The 19391-nt window shown below is 45.7% G+C and overlaps 1 protein-coding gene and 1 non-coding gene across 25 annotated transcripts in view; one reads left to right on the forward strand and one right to left on the reverse strand.

Annotated features, from left to right (window-relative positions):
* The window catches only part of LOC108590331 (putative uncharacterized protein C6orf52), a 231302-nt gene that overhangs the window by 28926 nt on the left and 182985 nt on the right, over window positions 1-19391 (forward strand). For 15 of the 24 annotated variants that reach the window (XR_013533999.1, XR_013534003.1, XR_013534004.1 and 12 more), the window contains exon 7: window positions 14751-14834. Coding sequence is in view for 10 of the 24 variants with exons in the window: in XM_078368780.1 (XP_078224906.1) it covers window positions 14751-14815 (65 nt within the window). In the remaining 14 variants the exon portion in view is untranslated. Of the gene's footprint in view, window positions 1-372; window positions 2388-10561; window positions 10652-14750; window positions 14835-16947; window positions 17064-19391 lie in introns of those variants that run through there. The other 9 variants (XM_078368770.1, XM_078368771.1, XM_054254916.2 and 6 more) reach the window with 4 other exon arrangements.
* Window positions 18298-18430, reverse strand: LOC144582415 (small nucleolar RNA SNORA16B/SNORA16A family). Its single transcript, XR_013534998.1, has one exon. It is a non-coding gene; the product is annotated as a small nucleolar RNA SNORA16B/SNORA16A family (small nucleolar RNA).

Genomic DNA, 19391 nt, shown 5'->3' on the forward strand with positions numbered 1-19391 from the left:
GGTTCAATCTGTTCTCCTGCCTCAGCCTCCTGAGTAGCTGGGATTACAGCCATCTGCCACCATGCCCAGCTAATTTTTGTATTTATAGTAGAGACCATGTTGGCCAGGCTGATCTTGAACTCCTGACTTCCGGTGATTCACCCACCTCTGCCTCCCAAAGTGCTGGGATTACGTGTGAGCCACCATGCCTGGCCAACACTACTACTTTTATAGCTTAAATTTCTATTTTCAAGTCTTATTGAAAGGAAATATGCAATTTAAGAATTTTAACATTTACTATCTGCGGTACTTCCTGCAAATGCTTTCTAAAACCTTTCTAATATGTGTTCTGTAAAACTCTATTTCTTTCATATCCATTATTGACTTCTGCAGATCCACATCTTCATTTGAATATTGAGGAATCAAACCAAGAGTTTATGGTGAAAAGTGAAGAACTCTACGACTCCCTCATGAATTGCCACTGGCAGCCGCTGGATACAGTTGACTCAGAAATTCCAGATGACACCCCAAAGTGAAGCAAGATGTTCATTAAGCTCCCCAGTTATCATATTAATTGTGTCTTCTTTTGTTTAGGGAAAAAAGTAGTTCTCCCAGGAAGGTACTGGATTCTGTATATGAAAACTAGCATCCAGGGCTTATGTGTGATTGACATAAGAGAACATTAATGTAAATAAACTTCACCAGCACATCTGTTCCTGGAAGTGTGTTATATTAGGTAAGTGTCAGAAGAGCTCATGTGGTGATCATGGTAGAACAAGCTGTGATACAAAACCCTCGGAAAATAGGTTTAATATGAGGTGGGTTTGAGCTGAACTGATTGTGGCATTGCCTACTATGATATGATTCGCTGCTTTCTGTAACTTCAAACTCTCTTAGAAATTATATCCATAGGCAATGTAAGGTTCCTTGCTTCTGTCTTGTCTAGAAAATGTTAGTTAGAACTGGATGCTTGATCTCCATTTCCTGGCCCCATGAGAGAGAGCTAAAGGTGGTGGTAGAGACTCAATTGAACAGAAAGATTCCTAAGCATCAGGCTGGGCGTGGTGGCTCACACCTGTAATTCCAGCACTTTGGGAGGCTGAGGTGGGAGAATCAGCTGAGGTTGGGAGATTGATATCAGCCTGACCGACATGGAGAAACCCTGTCTTTACTAAAGATACAAAAATTAGCTGGGTATGGTGGCACATGCCTATAATCCCAACTACTCAGGAGGCTGGGGCAGGAGAATCGCTTGAACCCAGGAGGCAGAGGTTCAAGTGAGCTGAGATTGTACCATGGCACACCAGCTTGGGCAACAAAGTGAAATTCTGTCTCAAAAACAACAAAAACAAATCAACAACGAAAAAGCATGGAAAAGGTTTGCTTGATCCAAACAACCTGTCAACTTTCTAAGATAGAGGAATTAGGCCCTCACAAAAGCCAGCCAATGTGTATATCGACTGTGTTCCTTATAAGATTTTTTTTTTTGTCCTGAAATAATCATTGTGTCCTGATACTTAAGTGACCCCAGGGACTGATCTGACTGAGTTGACCACTAGAAGGCTGATTGCTTAGAAGGAAGTTGATCAGACTGTGGGCAAAGGCAATCTGACATCTCTTCTGCTCTGAAGGTGCTTGACAGATGCTAATCCTTGCGTTAACCAGGTTCAAAGACCTGAAACCTGGGTGGAGAGCCAGGTGGGCTGAAGCCACTATAAAGGAGCTTCTTCTGCCCCGTGGTTTCTCAACCTTGGCACTATTGCCATTTGGGGCTGGACGCATCTTTGCTGTGGGAGACTGTCTTGCACGTTGTCCTGACCTCTACTGCTAGATGCCAGAGGCACCCTGCACTACAGTGGTGACAACCAAAATGTCTCTAGACATTGCCAAATGTTCCCAATGTTTTGTATCTTTAGTAAAGACAAAATTGTCCCCCCCCACACACACACAATTGAAAACCACTGGAATAGGGCAATGTTTTCAAACTAGGGTGTATCAGAATCTCCTAGAAGGCTTGTTGAAACACAGATTCTTGTGCACCATCCTGAGTTTGATTCAATAAGTTTTGGGTGGAACCTGACGATTTTCAATTCTCTAAAAAGTTTCTGGATAACAACACTCTGAAAACCACTGGCACAGGGATATTCTGAACTAGTTCAGCTTAGTTCTACCTAGAACAGAGGGTGAAGTTCTGCTTTCACTCTTCCCTCCTTAATACAAGCTGTGCAAGTCCCTACTTTCCTACAAGGCCTGGCTTGATCAGCCTTCCTCCTCTAGCCATATGTTTTGGGGACCAGCACTATATTCAGCTCCAGGGAATGGCTTTCATAGCATCTGAGTCATGTGTAGTAATCCCATTCTTGTTGCCAGTGATCAGTGAAGACATCTGATAAAATTCTGGCTAACAAGATGTGAGGTGATGTTTTCTCATTTTTAAAAGGAGGAACAAAAAAAGAGACAGCTGCAGTCTCGTACTGAGCATTAGTTTTAGATGTGATGCCTGGTACTGTGGCAGACATACTGTGACTATCAGGAAAACAATCTTAGGGTAGTGCTGATGCACCTGGGATGGCAGTGAAGGGTGATGGAAAGACCCTGGATCCATGATAATGGCTTCGAAGCTGTTGAATTAGCCAACCCTGGATTCTCTCTTATCTGGACTTAGGTGTAATCCATTCTGAATTTTTGTTATTTCTAGCAAAGTATCCTGACTCTAGCATGGATAGATACAGATAGCATGTGTGTAGAGCTGTGCTGTCTGATATCACAGCCACTAGCCACATATGGCTATTAAATTTCTATTTAAGCAAAATTAAAACTTTGCTTTTCCTTTTGCACTAGGTACATTGCAAGCGTTCAGTAGCCACACGTTGCTAGGGGCTACCGTATTGTGTAGCACTGGTCTTACAGGACTTAGAGGTAAGACCAGTGCTACGCAATACGGTAGCCCCTAGCAACATGGTAGCCCTGAGATTAGGTTAGGTGGATTCTCAATTTTTCTTCACACTCTTTTTTTAATTGTCCCCCCTCTATAAGATTTTAATTCCATATTTATTATATATGCTCTATGCCTGTTCCTTACACATTGGAAAAAGTAAGACTTATCCCCTCTCTATTCCTCCAGAACCAATTTTCACCTCCTTGGAGGTTGATACTGTTCCCTGTTGCAAATACATGGCTAGTGTGGTAGTCATAAGTAAGTTTAGGCAGGGATTTTAGGTCACTGTAAAGAATTTGGATTTTATTAAAATTAGGAGACAATGAAAGAATTTTAAGCATAGGATTGGCATGGTCAGTTTTGCCTTTAGAAAGTTACTTGAAAGGCAGAGGGGCCAAGATAGCTGATTAGAAGCAGCTGCAGTGCTCATGGAGAGGAATGAAAGTGGCGAGTGAATTTAGCACCTTCAACTGAAATATCCAGGTTCTTGCATTGGGACTGATTAGGAAAACAACTGGACCCACAGAGAACAAAGAAAAGGGTGGGGTGATGACCCAATTGGGAACAGCCTGGGTCCAAAGGAACCCCTGCTCCCAGCCAAGGGAAGTGGTGAGTGTGAGTGGTGCAACCCCACTCATGAAACCACACTTCCCCCATGGATCTTTGCAACCTGCAGATCAGGAGACCCCTTGTGAGCTCATACCACCAGGAGCCTTTTAAACATATGAATGTATGCTGATGCTTTCATTTTGTCCTGAGCTCCCTCATCACACCCTAAATCCAGATCTTCTTAATCAAGCTTCATCAAGTTCTGCATGCCATGTTATATGCTGCCCTACCAAACTGAGTTTAACAATGCTGCCCAAAACCTTAGAAGCATTATCTAACTGCTAACTTCTATTCATTCTCATCAAGCCTTATTGTGTGATGCTATGCCCCTTACGGACATACACACTGTATGTCATTCAATCTAAAATTCTACTAAATGTAAGTTCCATAATTTCTTGTACCACTAAGAAATATAAAACCTTGCCAATTAAACTATGACAATACTTTGTTTAACCACTTATAATTTTTATTTTAAAAATTTATAGGGGCCCTTTTAGACCAGGGATTTGCAAACTATAGCTCATGGTCCAAATCCAACCACCTTGGATTTAAATAATGCTTAATGAGAGGTAGCCAAGCTCACTGGTTCCCTTTTGGCTGCTTTTGCACTACAATGGGAGAGGCGAATTGCTGGGACAAAGATAGGATGGCCTTCAGAGGCAGAACTATTTATCTGGCCAACCCCTGCTCTTGCTTCATTTAGACACTTTTTAAAAAAAATCACACTGACCAGGCGCAATGGTTCACACCTGTAATCCCAGCACTTTGGGTGGCCAAGGCATGCAGACTGCCTGAGCTCAGGAGTTCAAAACCAGCCTGGGCAACATGGCAAAACCCTGTCTTTGCTAAAAATACAAAAAATTAGCTGGGTGTGGTGGCAGTGCCTGTAGTCCCAGCTACTCGGGAGGAGAGGCAGGAGAATCACTTGAACCCAGGAGGCGGAGGTTGCAGTGAGCCGAGATTACACCACTGCACTCCAGCCTGGGTGACAGAGCAAGACTCTGTCTCAAAAATAATAAATAAAAATTAAAAATCAAAGTTATTTTATTTACACACAAGATTGTTATAAATGAAATAAACTGGTCATTTCTTTACAATTCATATGCAAGAAAATATGGATTTGTGGTCATTTCTCTAAAAACAAATATGGGCTCCACTAAACTCAAATTTTGGCTCTGCTGATTTGTTTTCTGTACCCTTTTCACTGCCAAATCATCATGTCATCTTTTTGAAAATATTTTAAATAGGATCAGCAATAAAGACTGGGCTTCTCATTTGGGATCACTGCTAGGGCTGAAGTCCTCTGACAGTTCTGTAGGTTAGAAAAAAACATTTTTTCCTATACCCTTCGGAGTTTTTAGTGCCCTCCCCCACCATAATGGAAAACATTAACGAGAGAAAAGCTGACATTTATTAACGTGTACATACCCAGACCCAGAAGATACCCAGGGAAAAATGAGTGACTCTCATAGAGGTGGCTTAGAACTCAGGCTTTAACACCTGTGACCTTCATCTCAAAGGAGATTGAGGGAGGCAAGTTATGGAGAGGTGACTAGGAAAAGCACAGTAAACACGGGTAAGGTTTATCACGCAAATTTAAAAATCAGTCCCTTCTCTATTGATGAGCATCTTTATTGATTTAATGGACAGTTCAGTGGCATTAAGTATATTCATGTTGTTGGCTACCATCACCACCATCCATCTCCAGAAGTTTTCATCTTTCCAAACTGAAACTTTGTACCCATTGAATAATAACTCCCCATTCCCCTTCTCCTCCCATCCCCTGGCAGCCACCATTCGGTCTCTGTAGATTTGTTTATTCTGGACATTTCATATAAATGGAACCATATAATATGTGATCTTTAATGTCTGGCTTATTGCACGTAACAATGTTTTCAAGGTTCATCCATGTGGTGGCACGTGTCAGAATTCTTTTTCAGGATGGATCATATTCTATCGAATGTATGTGTACCACATTCTGTTTATCCATTTGTCCATTTGGGTTGCTTCCACCTTTTGGCTATTGTGAATAATGCTGCTATAAATACATTAGGTTTTCAAAGCAAGTTAGGTTTTTAAGGCAAAGTAATGGCTGAGGGTTACATTCTGCTAGCAGATCATCTTTTACAAACAGGCTCGAGCCCCGGGAAGACAGTGTTCCGCTGGCTGCTTCTTGGAGGCCAATTCTTCCATTAAGAGGTGAGACCAATTTTCACAAAGCTCTCAAAATTCAAAGAGCTTGGTTAAACCTTTTCCCCAGAATACTAAGGCTCATGGCTCTATACTTAAAAAAGTGTTCAATCATTTAGTAGTTCTTGGCACAGCAAGAAGGAACTATTCTGCTTTAAGGTGACTTTCTGTCCTTACTTACATATCAAACAGCTGACAGCCTAGCTAGGCAACATGGCGAGACCCCATCTCTACAAAAAAGTACAAAATATTAGCAGGGCATGATGGCATGCACCTGTAGTCCCAGCTACTTGGGGACTGAGGTGGGAGGATGGCGTGAGCCCAGGAGGTCGAGGCTGCAGTGAGCTGAGGTCATGCCACTGCACTGTAGCCTGGGTGACAAAATGAGCCCCTGCCTAAAAAACAAACAAAAAAGCTGGATCCCTCTTTCAATAAGGAAGACTGGGAAAACCACTAATTTCTGAAGGGACACTCCTTAATTAGGGCATTTTACAATACACATAACGTAATATTTAAGACTGTGATTAGAATGGGTTAGAGTAGGAGTTACATGAGGAGTTAAGAAACAGCCACTCATGGCTAAGGTGCCAACTGCAGTCAGTTGAACTTTCACGCCTTCCGTGTTCATAGTGACCTGGGATGTTCTTCCCGCAGGCTCACAGGTGGTCCCCAGGTCTGCCATGTGTCCTAGGCAAGACCCATGAGGAAAGTAGGACACATGTTCCAAAATAAGAGTTATTAGTTTTTTTTATTGTTGATATTTTATATTTTCTTTGAAGTAGCTTTTACTCTTGGAGCAGATACCAGTCTGTTTCCACAGGGAATTCACTCTGGTTCAGAGTTTTCTCTCGAATCCTCAGTTCTAGGCATTCCACAGTAAGTGGGTAGGTCTCCAACTTTAACTTGTTAGTGAACATGCTACAAGATATATACAGCCACTTTAAATCCCCAGGGCCATAGACGCACATATCTTGCCAATAGTGGCCTGTAAGTCAACAAGAAGACATCAAGGGAAACAAAGTAAAACAATCGCCAAAACTAAGACATCTTGCATCCTGAAGAGAGAAAGCATTCTGGATTCGTTCACCTCTGAGATAAGTGTTTATTGTGTAAGATACGCTGCTTCATTTGCAAATGATTCTGTCAGCTGCATTTATTTGCAAAAGCAGCAAGGATGAGTCTGAAATAGAATTTGTGGGCGAATGCAAGTTTCAAGCTGAAAAGTTGTAGGAATATGTAGCACTAATTCATTCAATAAATAAGACAATGGCTATTCCTACTACCAGGTGACACTTCCTGGTGTCATCTTGATTTGCAAGATGAATCAGGCATCTGATCACATCTGGAGAGGCATGGAAGAGAGAATTTCCCTAAATACTAAAGTACAGAATAAAACATGTTATACGCTCCAGAAACCCGTGGAGTACTGTGGAAGTTAGGTCAAGAAGTAGAAATAAAGGCCTACGTGAGGTCGTACGTTCTTTTTTTTGAGATGGAGTCTTGCTCTGTCACCTAGGCTGGAGTGCAGTGGTGTGATCTCTGCTCACCACAACCTCTGCCTCCTATGTTCAAGCAATTCTCCTGTCTCAGCCACCAGAGTAGCTGGAGTTACAGGCGCACACTACCATGCCTGGCTAGTTTTTTTGTATTTTTAGTAGAGATGGGGTTTTACCACCTTGGCCGGGCTGGTCTTGAACTCCTGACCTCATGATGCACCCGCTTCAGTCTCCCAAAGTGCTGGGATTACAGGTGTGAGCCAGCACGCCCAGCCATATTTATTTTTTATTAAGCTATACTTAGATACAGTAAAAGGCACAGCTTTTAGATATACAGTTCTGTGTGTTTTGAGGAATTTATACACCAGGTAACTACCATCCTAATCAACACCTAATTAACACATGAAACATTTCCATCACCTTGATAAAATATTTTTGTGCCACTTTTATTTAAGTTTTCTACATGGGCAGCCACTAATCTTTTTGTCATGACAGATTAGTTTTCCTGCTCCAGGAATTCATGTAATGAAATTACATAGTATGTAGCCTTCTGTGTCTTTTTTCTTTTGTGCCACACAATGTTTTTGAAATCCATCAATGTTGTACATACAACGTGTATGTCTGTGTATCTCGTTTGTTCCTTATTGCTGAAAAGTGTTCTCTTGTAGGAAATCATTACACACATTACAATATGTGACCTTCTGTGTCTAGTACCTCTCCCTACTTTGTAGAGGTGAACAGTCAAAAGAATTAGAATGGAAGCATGGAGAATAAACTCAGGATTCCAAAAATGGAATAGAAGAAGAAGCAGTATATTCTAGGACCTTGGTAGCAGCCAAAGTGAACTATTTTGTGGACAACAAAGTCATCTGTAGGGACCTTAACACTGGGATATAAGCTGAGTCACAACCTGAGTGCCCAGTGATCTGTATAAACTAGAGCTATAGGATAGGCATCATTAGGAGATTTGGCTGGTGTATCTGTTTCCCTGGGAAGGACGGAACTTAAGCAACAAAGAGATAAGGTTAAAGTGTCTCTTTCTCTTTCTGTCTGAAAAGCCAGAGGAATTTGTGTTTCCTCCAGTGAGGGTGGGACACAGGAGAGAATGGTGGGCGGGAAGGAGAGGTGGTGATTCTGGAGGAGGCTAGCGGGTGCAGGGCCAGTTAGAAAACCTCAGCTAGGGGTGTGAAAAGGACTTTTAAAAACTTCTGACCAGGAGCAGTGGCTCACACCTATAATCCCAGCACTCTGAGAGGCAGATCATCTGAGATTTGCAGTTCACCTGAGACATGGAGAAACCCTGTCTCTACTAAAAATACAAAATTAGCTGGGTGTGGTGTCGGGTGCCTGTAATCCCAGCTACTTGGGAGGCTGAGTCAGGAGAATCGCTTGAACCCGGGAGGCGGAGGTTGCAGTGAGCCGAGATTGTGCCATTGCACTCCAGCCTGGGCAACAAGAGCAAAACTCTGTCTCAAAAAATAAAAAAGGGAAGAAAAACTTCTGATGGGTAAGTTTAAACTGTTTGCTATCTATCATATGACCTGCTCCAGGGCCCAGAGGACCCTAATGTCTTTGTACTCATGAATATTTTGTGTGGGAAGAGGTGCAGGCAGTCCTCAGGGAGAGCTGAGTTTCCTTTCCAGGCTTGTGAACCGTGGTACAGCAACAGCCTGGCAAAAGCAGAAACAGAGACATAAATATTTAAGAGAATATAAACCCCCAGATAGTTGCAAAAATGTTAGGAGAGGGTCTTTGATTTCCACAGTCCATTTTGACCTCAATCTCAGAAGGCAAGGAGGTTGACATCTAAGTTAGAAGTATAATGCACAATCATTTCAAAACGTAGAAGAAAAAAAGAAAGAGAAGCAGACAGAATGAAAAAAAAAAAAAAAATCATTCATCCCTCCGAGGCATGGTGGCTCACATCTGTAATCCCAGCAGTTTGGGAGGCTAAGGTGGGAGGATAACTTGAGTTCAGGAGTTAAGACCAGCCTGGGCAACATGGCGAAAACCGGTCTCTACTAAAAACACAAAAAATTAGCCGGTTGTGGTGGTGCACCCCTGTAGTCCCAGCTACTCAAGAGGTTGAGGTGGGAGGATCACTCGAGGGAGGTAGAGGCTACAGTGATCGTGCCAGTGCACGCCAGCCGGGGCAACAGAGAGCCAACCGGTCTCAACAACAACAACAACAACAATTCACATCCAGACTGGGTGAGGAGGCTCACTTTGGGAGGCTGAGGCCGGCGGTTCACGTGAGGTCAACAGTTCAAGACAAGCCTGGCTGACATGGTGAAACTCTGTCTCTACTAAAAATACAAAAATTAGCTGGGTATGGTGGCGGGTGCCTGTAATCCCAGCTACTTGGAAAGCTGAGGCAGGAGAATCGCTTGAATCCCGGAGACGGAGGTTGCAGTGAGCTGATTGCACAATTGCAGGCAGGCAGGGGCAACAGAGTGAAATTGTGTCTCAAGAAAAAAATCACACATCCAGATAGCTAGGGTGTGGCCTGAGGAGCTTGTGGCCTATAGAAGGTGTCCTCAAAGGGGAGGGGCGGGGTAAGCTTTAATGATGATGGAGAGGAGGCATTGGTCATATACCTGAGTCAAGTTTTGTTCATCGCCAGATGAAAGCCAACTTCTTCCACCAGATTGCCTCCCAGCTGCTAGGTAGCATTTTGTGGTACATCTCAAGCGCCAGGTTGGGATAATAGGTCCCTTTCAGGTCTTAAAGACCTGGGTTAAGAAGTGAGAACAGAATTGTCTACAACTATAGAGAAGATGTTACCTATTTTAGGTGAATAAGCGTATTACGTAAGCACATGGGAAGAAAGGTTAAGAAGTCTAAGACCGTAAGTTTCCAGTTGTAGAAGCCTCTTGAAAGCGGAAAGCCCTTTTTTGAAAAGTACAGGCGGTATGATCTCCTCTAGTGGACCTAGCACTGGGTTAAGAGTCCCTCCAGACTCGTCACTGCAAGTCACTTATCTTTTCTAGGACTAAGTTTCTTCAATGGGAGATGAGGAGGTTGCACTAGATGACCTCGAAATTCCCTTCCAGCTTTAAATTCCGTCTTGTGACACTTGCTAGACTCGTTTTACTGGCCCTGGCGCTCCCCGGCTCCTCCCTTCCCTGCTGTGCCCGCATCCCGCACCAGAGGGCGCCGCAGGAGGGCCCGGGACAGCGTGCGGTGGGCGGAGAGGCAGAATCAGAGGAGCCTCCAGGAGGCGCGGTGATTGGCCGCCGCCGGGCGGGAGGGGGCGTGGGGAGGGAAGGGCAGAGCTGCGCGGTGACGTCGTGCCGGCGGGGGCGGGGCCGGGCCGCAGAGCGTGTGACGCTGCGGCCGCCGCGGAGCTGGGGATTAATGGGAAAAGTTTTGGCAGGAGCGGGAGGATTCTGCGGAGCCTGCGAGAGGGCGGCAGTGGCGCCTTAGGCAGCCGGGACAGGTCAGTCCGAGTCGGGGGAAGCGGGCGGAAAGCGGCGGTGGCGGGAAGCGGCGGGCCCGGACCGAGGCAGCCCCCAGGACTGGGGCGCAGGTCCCGGCGGCGGGGAGCGGGGTGCGGGGTGCGGGGAGCGGCCGGGGTCCGCGAGCAGCGTCGCGGCGGCTTCCAGATGCTCCGGCCCGGTCCGGTCAGCAGTCGTGCGTTGCAGTGCAGGCGCCCTGCCGCCTCTGCGCCCCCCGCCCTTGGACCCCCATAGCTGCTTGAGTGAGTACGAAACACTGGCCTCCGTCCACTCGACTCTGTGCCCCCTCTTGGGCCTCTTCGCCCCGTCTCCTCCTACTTATGAGAACCCCGTCAGGCCCGGGGGGGCCACTCCCATTTTTTCCCCTGTCTCTGACCTCCTCTTTCTTTACCCCTTTCTGGTGTTCCCTAATCTGTTGCCCTATCTAGGGTCTTCTCGGGGATCTTTTCCTCTGTACCCCTTGTCTCCTGCCTTCATCCTTCCATCCTTGCTCTCCTTCCGCATCCCTGTCCCCTTCTTACTCTGTGTCCTAATCCCTCCTAGTATTATGGAACCCCATCCTCTTCCCCAGGGTGTTACTAGACTTTTTCCAACTCCGTGCCTGCAGTCCCTGTCTCCCTAAGCCTCTCTTACCTTGGCTCCCTGAGAGGGCCTGTTTTTGCTCGTCTTTCCGATTTCCTTCCTAACAGCCCTGTCCCCTGCATTCCTGTCGTCCACCTTCTTTTCCCTCCCTGTTCCTTTCCCCTGCTTCTGGGAGAAGCGTTAGCTTTCACTTGACTCTGCTTTCACTTGACCTGAGGTTGACATACCCATGGGGTGGGGTGGAGGTGTTCAGACCTTGATCGAATTAAGAGGCTGACTGACTAAAGGAAATAACAGATATATCTGTGTGGGAGAATTGACTTGGGTATTGCGTCAGAGATGATGTCCAGTTTGTGGGCCATTCTTCTCATCTCAGCTTTAATACTTCCCCTTTATGGGCCTGTTGACTTTCAGGAACCCTTGGGAAGAGACGGCGCTGAGTTGGATGTGTGCCACGGGTAGCTGGAGGCTTTGTCCAGTTCTTCTCCCCTTCCAGGAATCAGGGTTTTGTGTCTTTCCACTCTGGATGTATGGAATACGTTTATACCACGATACTCCAGCCTCTCTGCCCTCACTCCCACCCTCCACCCTGTGCTCCATCCCAAAGGGCTAAGAGCATTCTTCATAGCTGTGCTCCAGAAAATGTTTGTAGTCCTCAACCTTTTTCCTCTGTGCTGGCTCCAGAACTTTTTTTTCCCTGTTTGAGTTTTGAAATAGATTGCCGGCCTGTTAGCCCTGGGGCTGGCGGGCATCTGTCCCTTTTGTTATTGGTGGCTTGAAACGGCTGCTGATTTTCTCTCCTATCTCTTTGACAATCTTTGACCAACTGAATGTGCCTCTGACGTTGGTCACTGAACATGTTCTCTCGGAGTCTCTTCTCCCTCTTTTTCTTTATTCTTTTCTGAATCTAGGGAATCCAAATTCTCCCTATTTTTTTCCCCTGGGAGCTTAATTTCCTCTGCATGCAAGAGGAAGGGCAACCCCAAAGTTCTGTTCCCTTTGCCCAGGCATAGTGTGAGGTATCAAATTGAGAACTACTTGGGAAGGATGTGGGACTGCAGTAGTTAGACCTTGTCAGGAACCTGACCAGGCATATCTGCTTCCGGTCATGTAGATCATCTTCTCTGAGGCTCGAGAGCCCACCACCTTCCTGGTGTGTCTGGACGTTAAACTTACCAAGCAGAAAATTCTCTTCATATCCTTCAGTTTGAGCTCCTTTATTTGGTGTTGGTTCTCTAAAGAAATCTTTGAGAAATAATATATCCTTTGCTAAGTCTTCAAGAAATAACATATCCTTTGTTTCACCGGGTAACATACCCAATCTGATCTTGGAGGATTCTGAAAGTGTGACCCAGTCTCACATTTAGAAATGAAGGCTTGTCGTTTCATCTGGCTCCAGGTTTCTAGGACTTCCCTTTTGAGGATTGTGCTGTCTATCTTTGAGCCCAGATTGGACACAGGAGTTGGCAACCTTCAGGAGCTGTGATGGAGAGCCAAAGGAACCAGCTTGACCAGACTTTACCGTTCTGTAATCCTCTTGTGCGCTGTTTTCTATGAAAGCAATAGGATTGTGGATGGCCTGTCGTTGAGCCAGTCGCCTCTTCACTGATCCCAAGACCCCCTTTGCAGCACTTGCAGGGATTTGGGCAGACTGGACCAGAAGGTTTCCTTGTTCCTGTGAATAGCATCTCTCCGGGGTTTTAGTGGATCATTCTAAAGAGGTTGAGGTAAAGTGTTGGGGGCAGATTTTTAGTCTAGTCTCTGGCTCCCAAGAAGGACCCTTTCTTACTCTTCTGAGCAGTTTGTTACTCCTGTCTGCACTTACCCCTTAGTAGGGCTCTCTGCTGTGGTGGCAGGTGAGAGGTTTGAGAACAGGTTAAGGCCGGTCCTTGTGGAGCAGCTTGGGCACCAGCAGCCTAGCTGGAAAGCTTCTTGCAGTTTGTTCACTCTGTCGTTTTCTGAGAAGGTAGTCGTGATTGTCAATTACCAAATTCCTTCCCATTCAGTGATTTTTGCAGAGCCTGGGTCTGGATTGTTTTTCTTTATTTTCTGACACAACGTTTTGTTCTGTTGCCCAGGCTGGAGTGCAGTGGCAGTATCATAGCGCACTGTAACCTCGAACTCCTGCACTCCAAGGGATCTTCTTACCTCAGCCTCCAGAGAAGCTGGGACTACAGGTGCATACCACCACACTCACTAAATTAAAAAAAGTTTTTTTTTGTAAAGACAGGCTCTCACAATATCTGGAACTCCTAGCTTCCAGCAGTCCTCCCCACCTTGGTGTCGCAGAGCACTGAGATGACACTGATTGCCAGTTTGGCTGCCTTTCTCCTTGCCTCTTTGCCACTGCCTGCTTGTATAACATGCCTCAACACATCTGGGAAGAATTGTTCCTACTCAGTCTTTCAACCCCACCTGTGGTCCCTTCAACCCCTTCCCTTAAGGCCTGGTAAGAGGATAGCCAGTGTAGGGCAGTGGCCTGGAAGCCATTAGGCCTCTGCTTTGGGCCTACAGCTGTCCTGACTGTTGTGCAAGCTGTCTTCAGGGCCTGCGATCCTGGCACATCCTGGGATAGTGCAGCTTCTCTCTCTCAGGAGTTGGACCTGTCACGTCTAAGGGCTTCAGCTGTATTCTGTCTCTGAGGCCCACCTCTCTGGGTGCCCCCTACAGGCTGGGAAGCTGAACAGTGGTGCCTTCCTCGCGTGCCTCTGGAGGGCCTGGAAATTGCGGGACCCAGCTCCACTGCCCAGCTTGGAAACATCCTCTTCTTCCTCCCTACCCAGGTCTCTGTGGGTTTTGTCCGTTCTGCCAGGCCCTTGCCTAAATGATGTCAGAAGCCCTGTGCCTGATGCCATTGTCTATGCCATGTGGTCCCAGATTACCTAATGGCTGCTTCTTGGAGACAGTTTGACATCCCTGAGCATTTTTCTCTGCCTTTGGAGCCAGCGGGAGGAGCTGCTTGCAACAGCAGAATTCCAGGGTGTCAGAGGAGAGCTTGGAGCTTACCTTGAGCCCAGCAGGGAGAACATGGCCCCTTGTATCCGGTTTCAGACATGTGGGTCTTCTTCCTTGACACATGGCTCCTAGCCTTCATAACTCAGCAGGCTGGTAACTAGGATGTGACTCCAGTTCAGTCTCCAGGGGCTTTGGTGAAGGAATCAACCATGATTCAGGACATCTTCATTTATGAGCTGCTACCCATGGGGGGTATTGGGCACCAGCTCCTTTCTTACCTTGCCTGCTCCTTCTGCCTAACCTGACAAAATCAGCAAAGCCAGTGTCTGCTTACTTGGGAGTGAGCAGACTCCTTCCAGGATTGGGGAAATATTTGCTGACTCAGGCTCAGAATCACATCTCAGGGTGGTGTGTAAGGGACAGACAAGGAGCCAGATTACCTTGGGAGCACTCTGTGAGTTACAATGTTTATAACTTATTAGAGTTGCTTTTAGGGCCCCTGGCACCTCTCAGCTAAAGCCGATTTTTTTTTCTGTCCTGCAGTGTTGTACAGTGTTTTGGGCATGCACATGATGCTCACACAGTGGCTTCTGCTCACCAACAGATGAAGACAGATGCACCGATGAGGTAATCCCATTTTCTTTACTCAGGGGTCTCTGACCATCCACTAACACGTGGTGCAGATTTAAGATCCTGACCTTGTAGATGAAATAATTTCACTAGGGCTAAGTCCCAGATTGCAGGTTCCTGTCACAGCATCTGGTACCAGTTGCTTATGCATAGTCTAGGCGTTGATTAAGTAATTATCAAATGTCTATGGCTTGCATAGTTTTTTCAGGAGCATGGAGATTCCCACCTTTGTGCCCATTAAAAGATAAACTCCACAGGGCAGGGACTTATTCTGCTGCCTTTGTGTCTAGGGTAGTGCCTGGCACAGAGGAGATACTGAATAAATATTTGTTGAATGAATAAATGAACAGACTTTTGTCTTTGCCTATATGTGTACCTAGGGTGCCAGGCCACTAAGATGGTGTCCATCATTCTCTCTTATTTAGGGAACAAATACATATACATACATGTGTGTGTGTGTGTGTGTGTGTGTGTGTGTAAGGATGGTTTAAATTAGATGTCTTTTTTTTTTTTTTTTGAGATGGGGTTTTGCTCTTATCCAGGCTGGAGTGCAGTGGCACAATCTTGGCTCACTGCAACCTCTGCCTTCCAGTTCAAGTGATTCTCCTGCCTCAGCATCCCGAGTAGCTGGATTACAGGCATGCGCCACCACACCCGGCTAATTTTTGTATTTTTAATAGAGACGGGATTTCATCATGTTAGCCAGACTGGTCTCAAACTCCTGATATCAGGTAATCCATCGGCCTCTGCCTCCCAGAGTGCTGGGATTATACTGTGAGCCACTGCACACAGCGGGAACAAATATTTTTGAGTGCCAATTATGTGCCAGGCACTTTGGGAAATGATAATAGTAAAAAACAGATCCAGTCTCTGCTCTGCCTTATGGGTCTGTGGTTTGCTGGTATATATGAGAGCTGGCCATAGTACACAGAATTGTTTCTTCCATCTCTGCAGGGGTAGGGAGTTCTCACCAAGAGTCTGAACAATGCTCTGAGTTTCCCATTGCTGTTTCCATGTTCTCAGGATGCCTGGCAGATTTATAAACTCTCGGAAGTGGAGCTCCAGGGAATACAATGTTCATTGTCCTATTTGGAAGGCAGAGTTGTTGTGGGTCCCTGCTGGGGGCCGGGGGAAATGTGGGCCTCCTGTCTGATTTGTTTTAATCTCTGAAGTTCAGTGGTTCCAGTAGCTGTCTGTGGGCTTCACTTCCCCTTTTCTGCCTTTAACACCCTGCATGTTTTCCTGTTGTCAAACAGGGTGGTGAGTCCCCGTGTCTCCCTGTCCGTGTGGGTCAGGTTGTTTGTGGATCTTTCAGGAAGGTCCTGGGGTTGCGGGGGGGCCCTCCTGCTCTCAAACCCATACCAAGTGCTTTCCTCTGAAGGGAATGTGAGGGAGGAAGAAGGGAGAAGTTTCAGAGGCTTCTGAGGTTCCCCAAAAGGGAAGAGGTTGAATTACCCCCTGAGCAGGGAGAGCTACTGAGTTGAACTGATTTGCTTTGTCATTTGATTTAGCAGTAGCTAGGCCCAGTGGCAGCAATTGTATATGCGTTTCTGGGGGTCATTTGTCCAGTTCATCCCTGAGCCTTGATCTCCCAGGTGCAGGTAGGAGCATCTTGTCTCCCCTCCCCTCCCCTTCCCTCCGCTTTTCTCTTTTTTCTGTTCTCTTCTTTCTTTTCTCTTCTCTTTATTTTCTTTCTTGATGGGATATTGCTATTATATTCTTGCCGTTTCTGGGCCACATTGCACATCGGAAGAAGAATTATTGTCTCGGGCTACACATAAAATACGCTAACAATAGCTGATGAGCTAAAAATAAAAATCACAAAATAATCTCATGTTTTAAGAAAGTTTACATATTTGTGTTGGGCTGCATTCAAAGCTGTCCTGGGCTGCATGTGGTCCATGGGTTGTGGGTTGGATAAGCTTGGCCTAGGCAGTCCTCTCACCACAGCCTCCTAGGTAGCTGGGACTGCAGGTGAACACCACCATGCCTGGCTATTTGTTTTTTTTTTTTTATTTAATGGGTACACAGTAGTACCCATTATATATTTATGAGGTACATGAGATGGTTTTGTTCTTTGTTGTTTTTTGTTTGTTTGTTTTTGACACAGATTCACTCTGTTACCCAGGCTGGAGTGCAGTGGCATGATCTCAGCTCACTGCAACCTCCGCCTCCTGGGTTCAAGCGATTGTCATGCCTTAGCCTCCGGAGTAGCTGGGATTACAGGTGCGTGCCACTACGCCTGGCTAATTTTTGTATTATTTAGAGATGGGGTTTCACCATGTTGTCCAGGCTGGTGTCGAACTCCTGACCTTAGGTGATCCATCCACCTTGGCCTCCCAAAGTGCTGGGATTACAGGCGTGAGCCACTGTGCCCAATCAAGATGTTTTGATGTAGGCATGCAGTGTGAAATAAGCACATTCTAAAGAATGGTGTCTCCATCCCCTCAAGCATTTATCCATTGAGTTGCCAACAATCCACTTATAGTCTTTAGGTTATTTAAAAATATATAGTTCTTATTGACTGTAGTCATCCTGTTGTGCTATCAAATAGTAGGTCTTATTCTTTCTATATATTTTTTGTACCCATTAACCATTTGTACCTCACCCTGAAACTCCTCACTACCCTTCCCAGCCTTTGGTAACCATCCTTCTACCCTCTATGTCCATGAGTTCTATTGTTTTGATTTTCATATCCCATAAATAAGTGAGAACATGCGATTTGTCTTTCTGTTCCTGCCTTATTTCATTTAGCATAATGACCTTCAGTTTCATCCATGTTGTTGCAGATGACTGGATCTCATCCTTTTTTATGGCTGAATAGTTCTCCATTGTGTATATGTACTATATATTCATCTGTTGACTCAGGTCACTTCCAAATCTTAGCTATTGTAAACAGTGCTGCAACAAACATAGGAGTGCAGATATCTCTACAGTACACTGATTCCCTTTCTTCTGAGTATGTTCTCAGCAATGGGATTGCTGGATCATATGGTAGCTCAATTTTTAGTTATTTTGTGGAACCTCCAAACTGTTCTCCATAGTGGTTGTACTAATTTATATTCCCATCAACAGTGTGCAAAGGGTTCCCTTTTCTCCACATTGTTACTAGAATTTATTGCCTGTGTTTTGCATATAAGCCATTTAAAATGTATTTCTTTAGAGATAGCATCTTGCTCTGTCACCCAGGTTGGAGTGCAGTGGCGCGATCTTGGCTCACTGCAACCTCTGCCTCCTGGGTTCAAGTGATTCTTGTACCCCAGCCTCCCGAGTAGCTGGGATTATAGGCATGTGCCCCCACACCCAGCTGATTTTTGTATTTTTAGTATAGCTGGGGTTTCACCATGTTAGCCAGGCTGGCCTCAAACTCATGATCTGCCTGCCTTGGCCTTCCAAAGTGCTGGGATTACAGGTATGAGCCACTGCACCGCGCCTGGCTTATTTTTTTATTTTATAATGGAACTCTGTTTTTCCTAAATGTTGCAGATGAGTTACAACAAACAGAATGACAAACATCAAGGAAAACTGTCACTCGGCTCCTTTTTCACCATAGCAGCTATGTGGAAGCTGCTGCAGCTTCAATAAGGGCCACTGATATAAGCTATTTTAACTGGGGTGAGATGATATCTCATTGTAGTGTTTTTTTGAGCTGGAGTCTTGCTTTGTTGTGCAGGCTGGAGTGCAGTGGCATGATCTCGGCTCACTGGAACCTCTGCCTACCAGATTCAAGCAATTCTCCTGCCTCAGCCTCCCAAGTAGCTGGGACTACAGGCGCCCGTCACCATGCCTGGCTAATTTTTGCATTTTTAGTAGAGACAGGGTTTTTCCCATGTTGGCCAGGCTGGTCTCAAACTCCTGACTTGAGGTGATCCACTTGCCTCAGCCTCCCAAAGTGCTGGGATTACAGGCATGAGCCACCATGCCCAGCCTCATTGTAGATTTGATTTCCATTTTTCTGATGATCAGTGATACTGAGCACCTTTACATATGCCTGCTTGCCATTTGTATGTGTGTGTTTTTTTTTTTTTTTTTTTTTTTTGAGATGGAGTCTTGCCCTTCTCACCCAGGCTGAAGTGTAATGGCACAGTCTAGGCTCACTGCAACCTCTGCCTCCTGGATTCAAGCAATTCTCCTGCTTCAGTCTCCTGAGTAGCTGGGATTACAGGTGCCTGCCACCACGCCTGGCAATTTTTGTATTTTTAGTAGAGACAAGGTTTTGCCATGTTGGCCAGGTCTTAAACTCCTGACCTTGTGATCTGCCCACCTCGGCCTCCCAAAGTGTTGGGATTACTGGCATGAGTCACTGCAACTGGCCTCTATGTCTTTTTATTTGAGACAGAGCCTTGCTCTGTTACCCAGGCTGGAGTGCAGTGGCTCGATCTCCACTCACTGCAACCTCCACCTCTCGGGTTCAAGCAGTTCTCCTGCCTCAGCCCTCTTGAGTAGCTGGGATTATAAGTGCACCCCACCACGCCCAGCTAATTTTTGTATTTTTTTTTTTAATCCAAAATGTGTTTATTGAGATGGTTTCCGACTCATCTTGATTCAGAGTGC

This window comes from Callithrix jacchus, chromosome 4, assembly GCF_049354715.1.
Source record: "Callithrix jacchus isolate 240 chromosome 4, calJac240_pri, whole genome shotgun sequence".
In the NCBI taxonomy this organism is placed as follows: domain Eukaryota; kingdom Metazoa; phylum Chordata; class Mammalia; order Primates; family Cebidae; genus Callithrix; species Callithrix jacchus.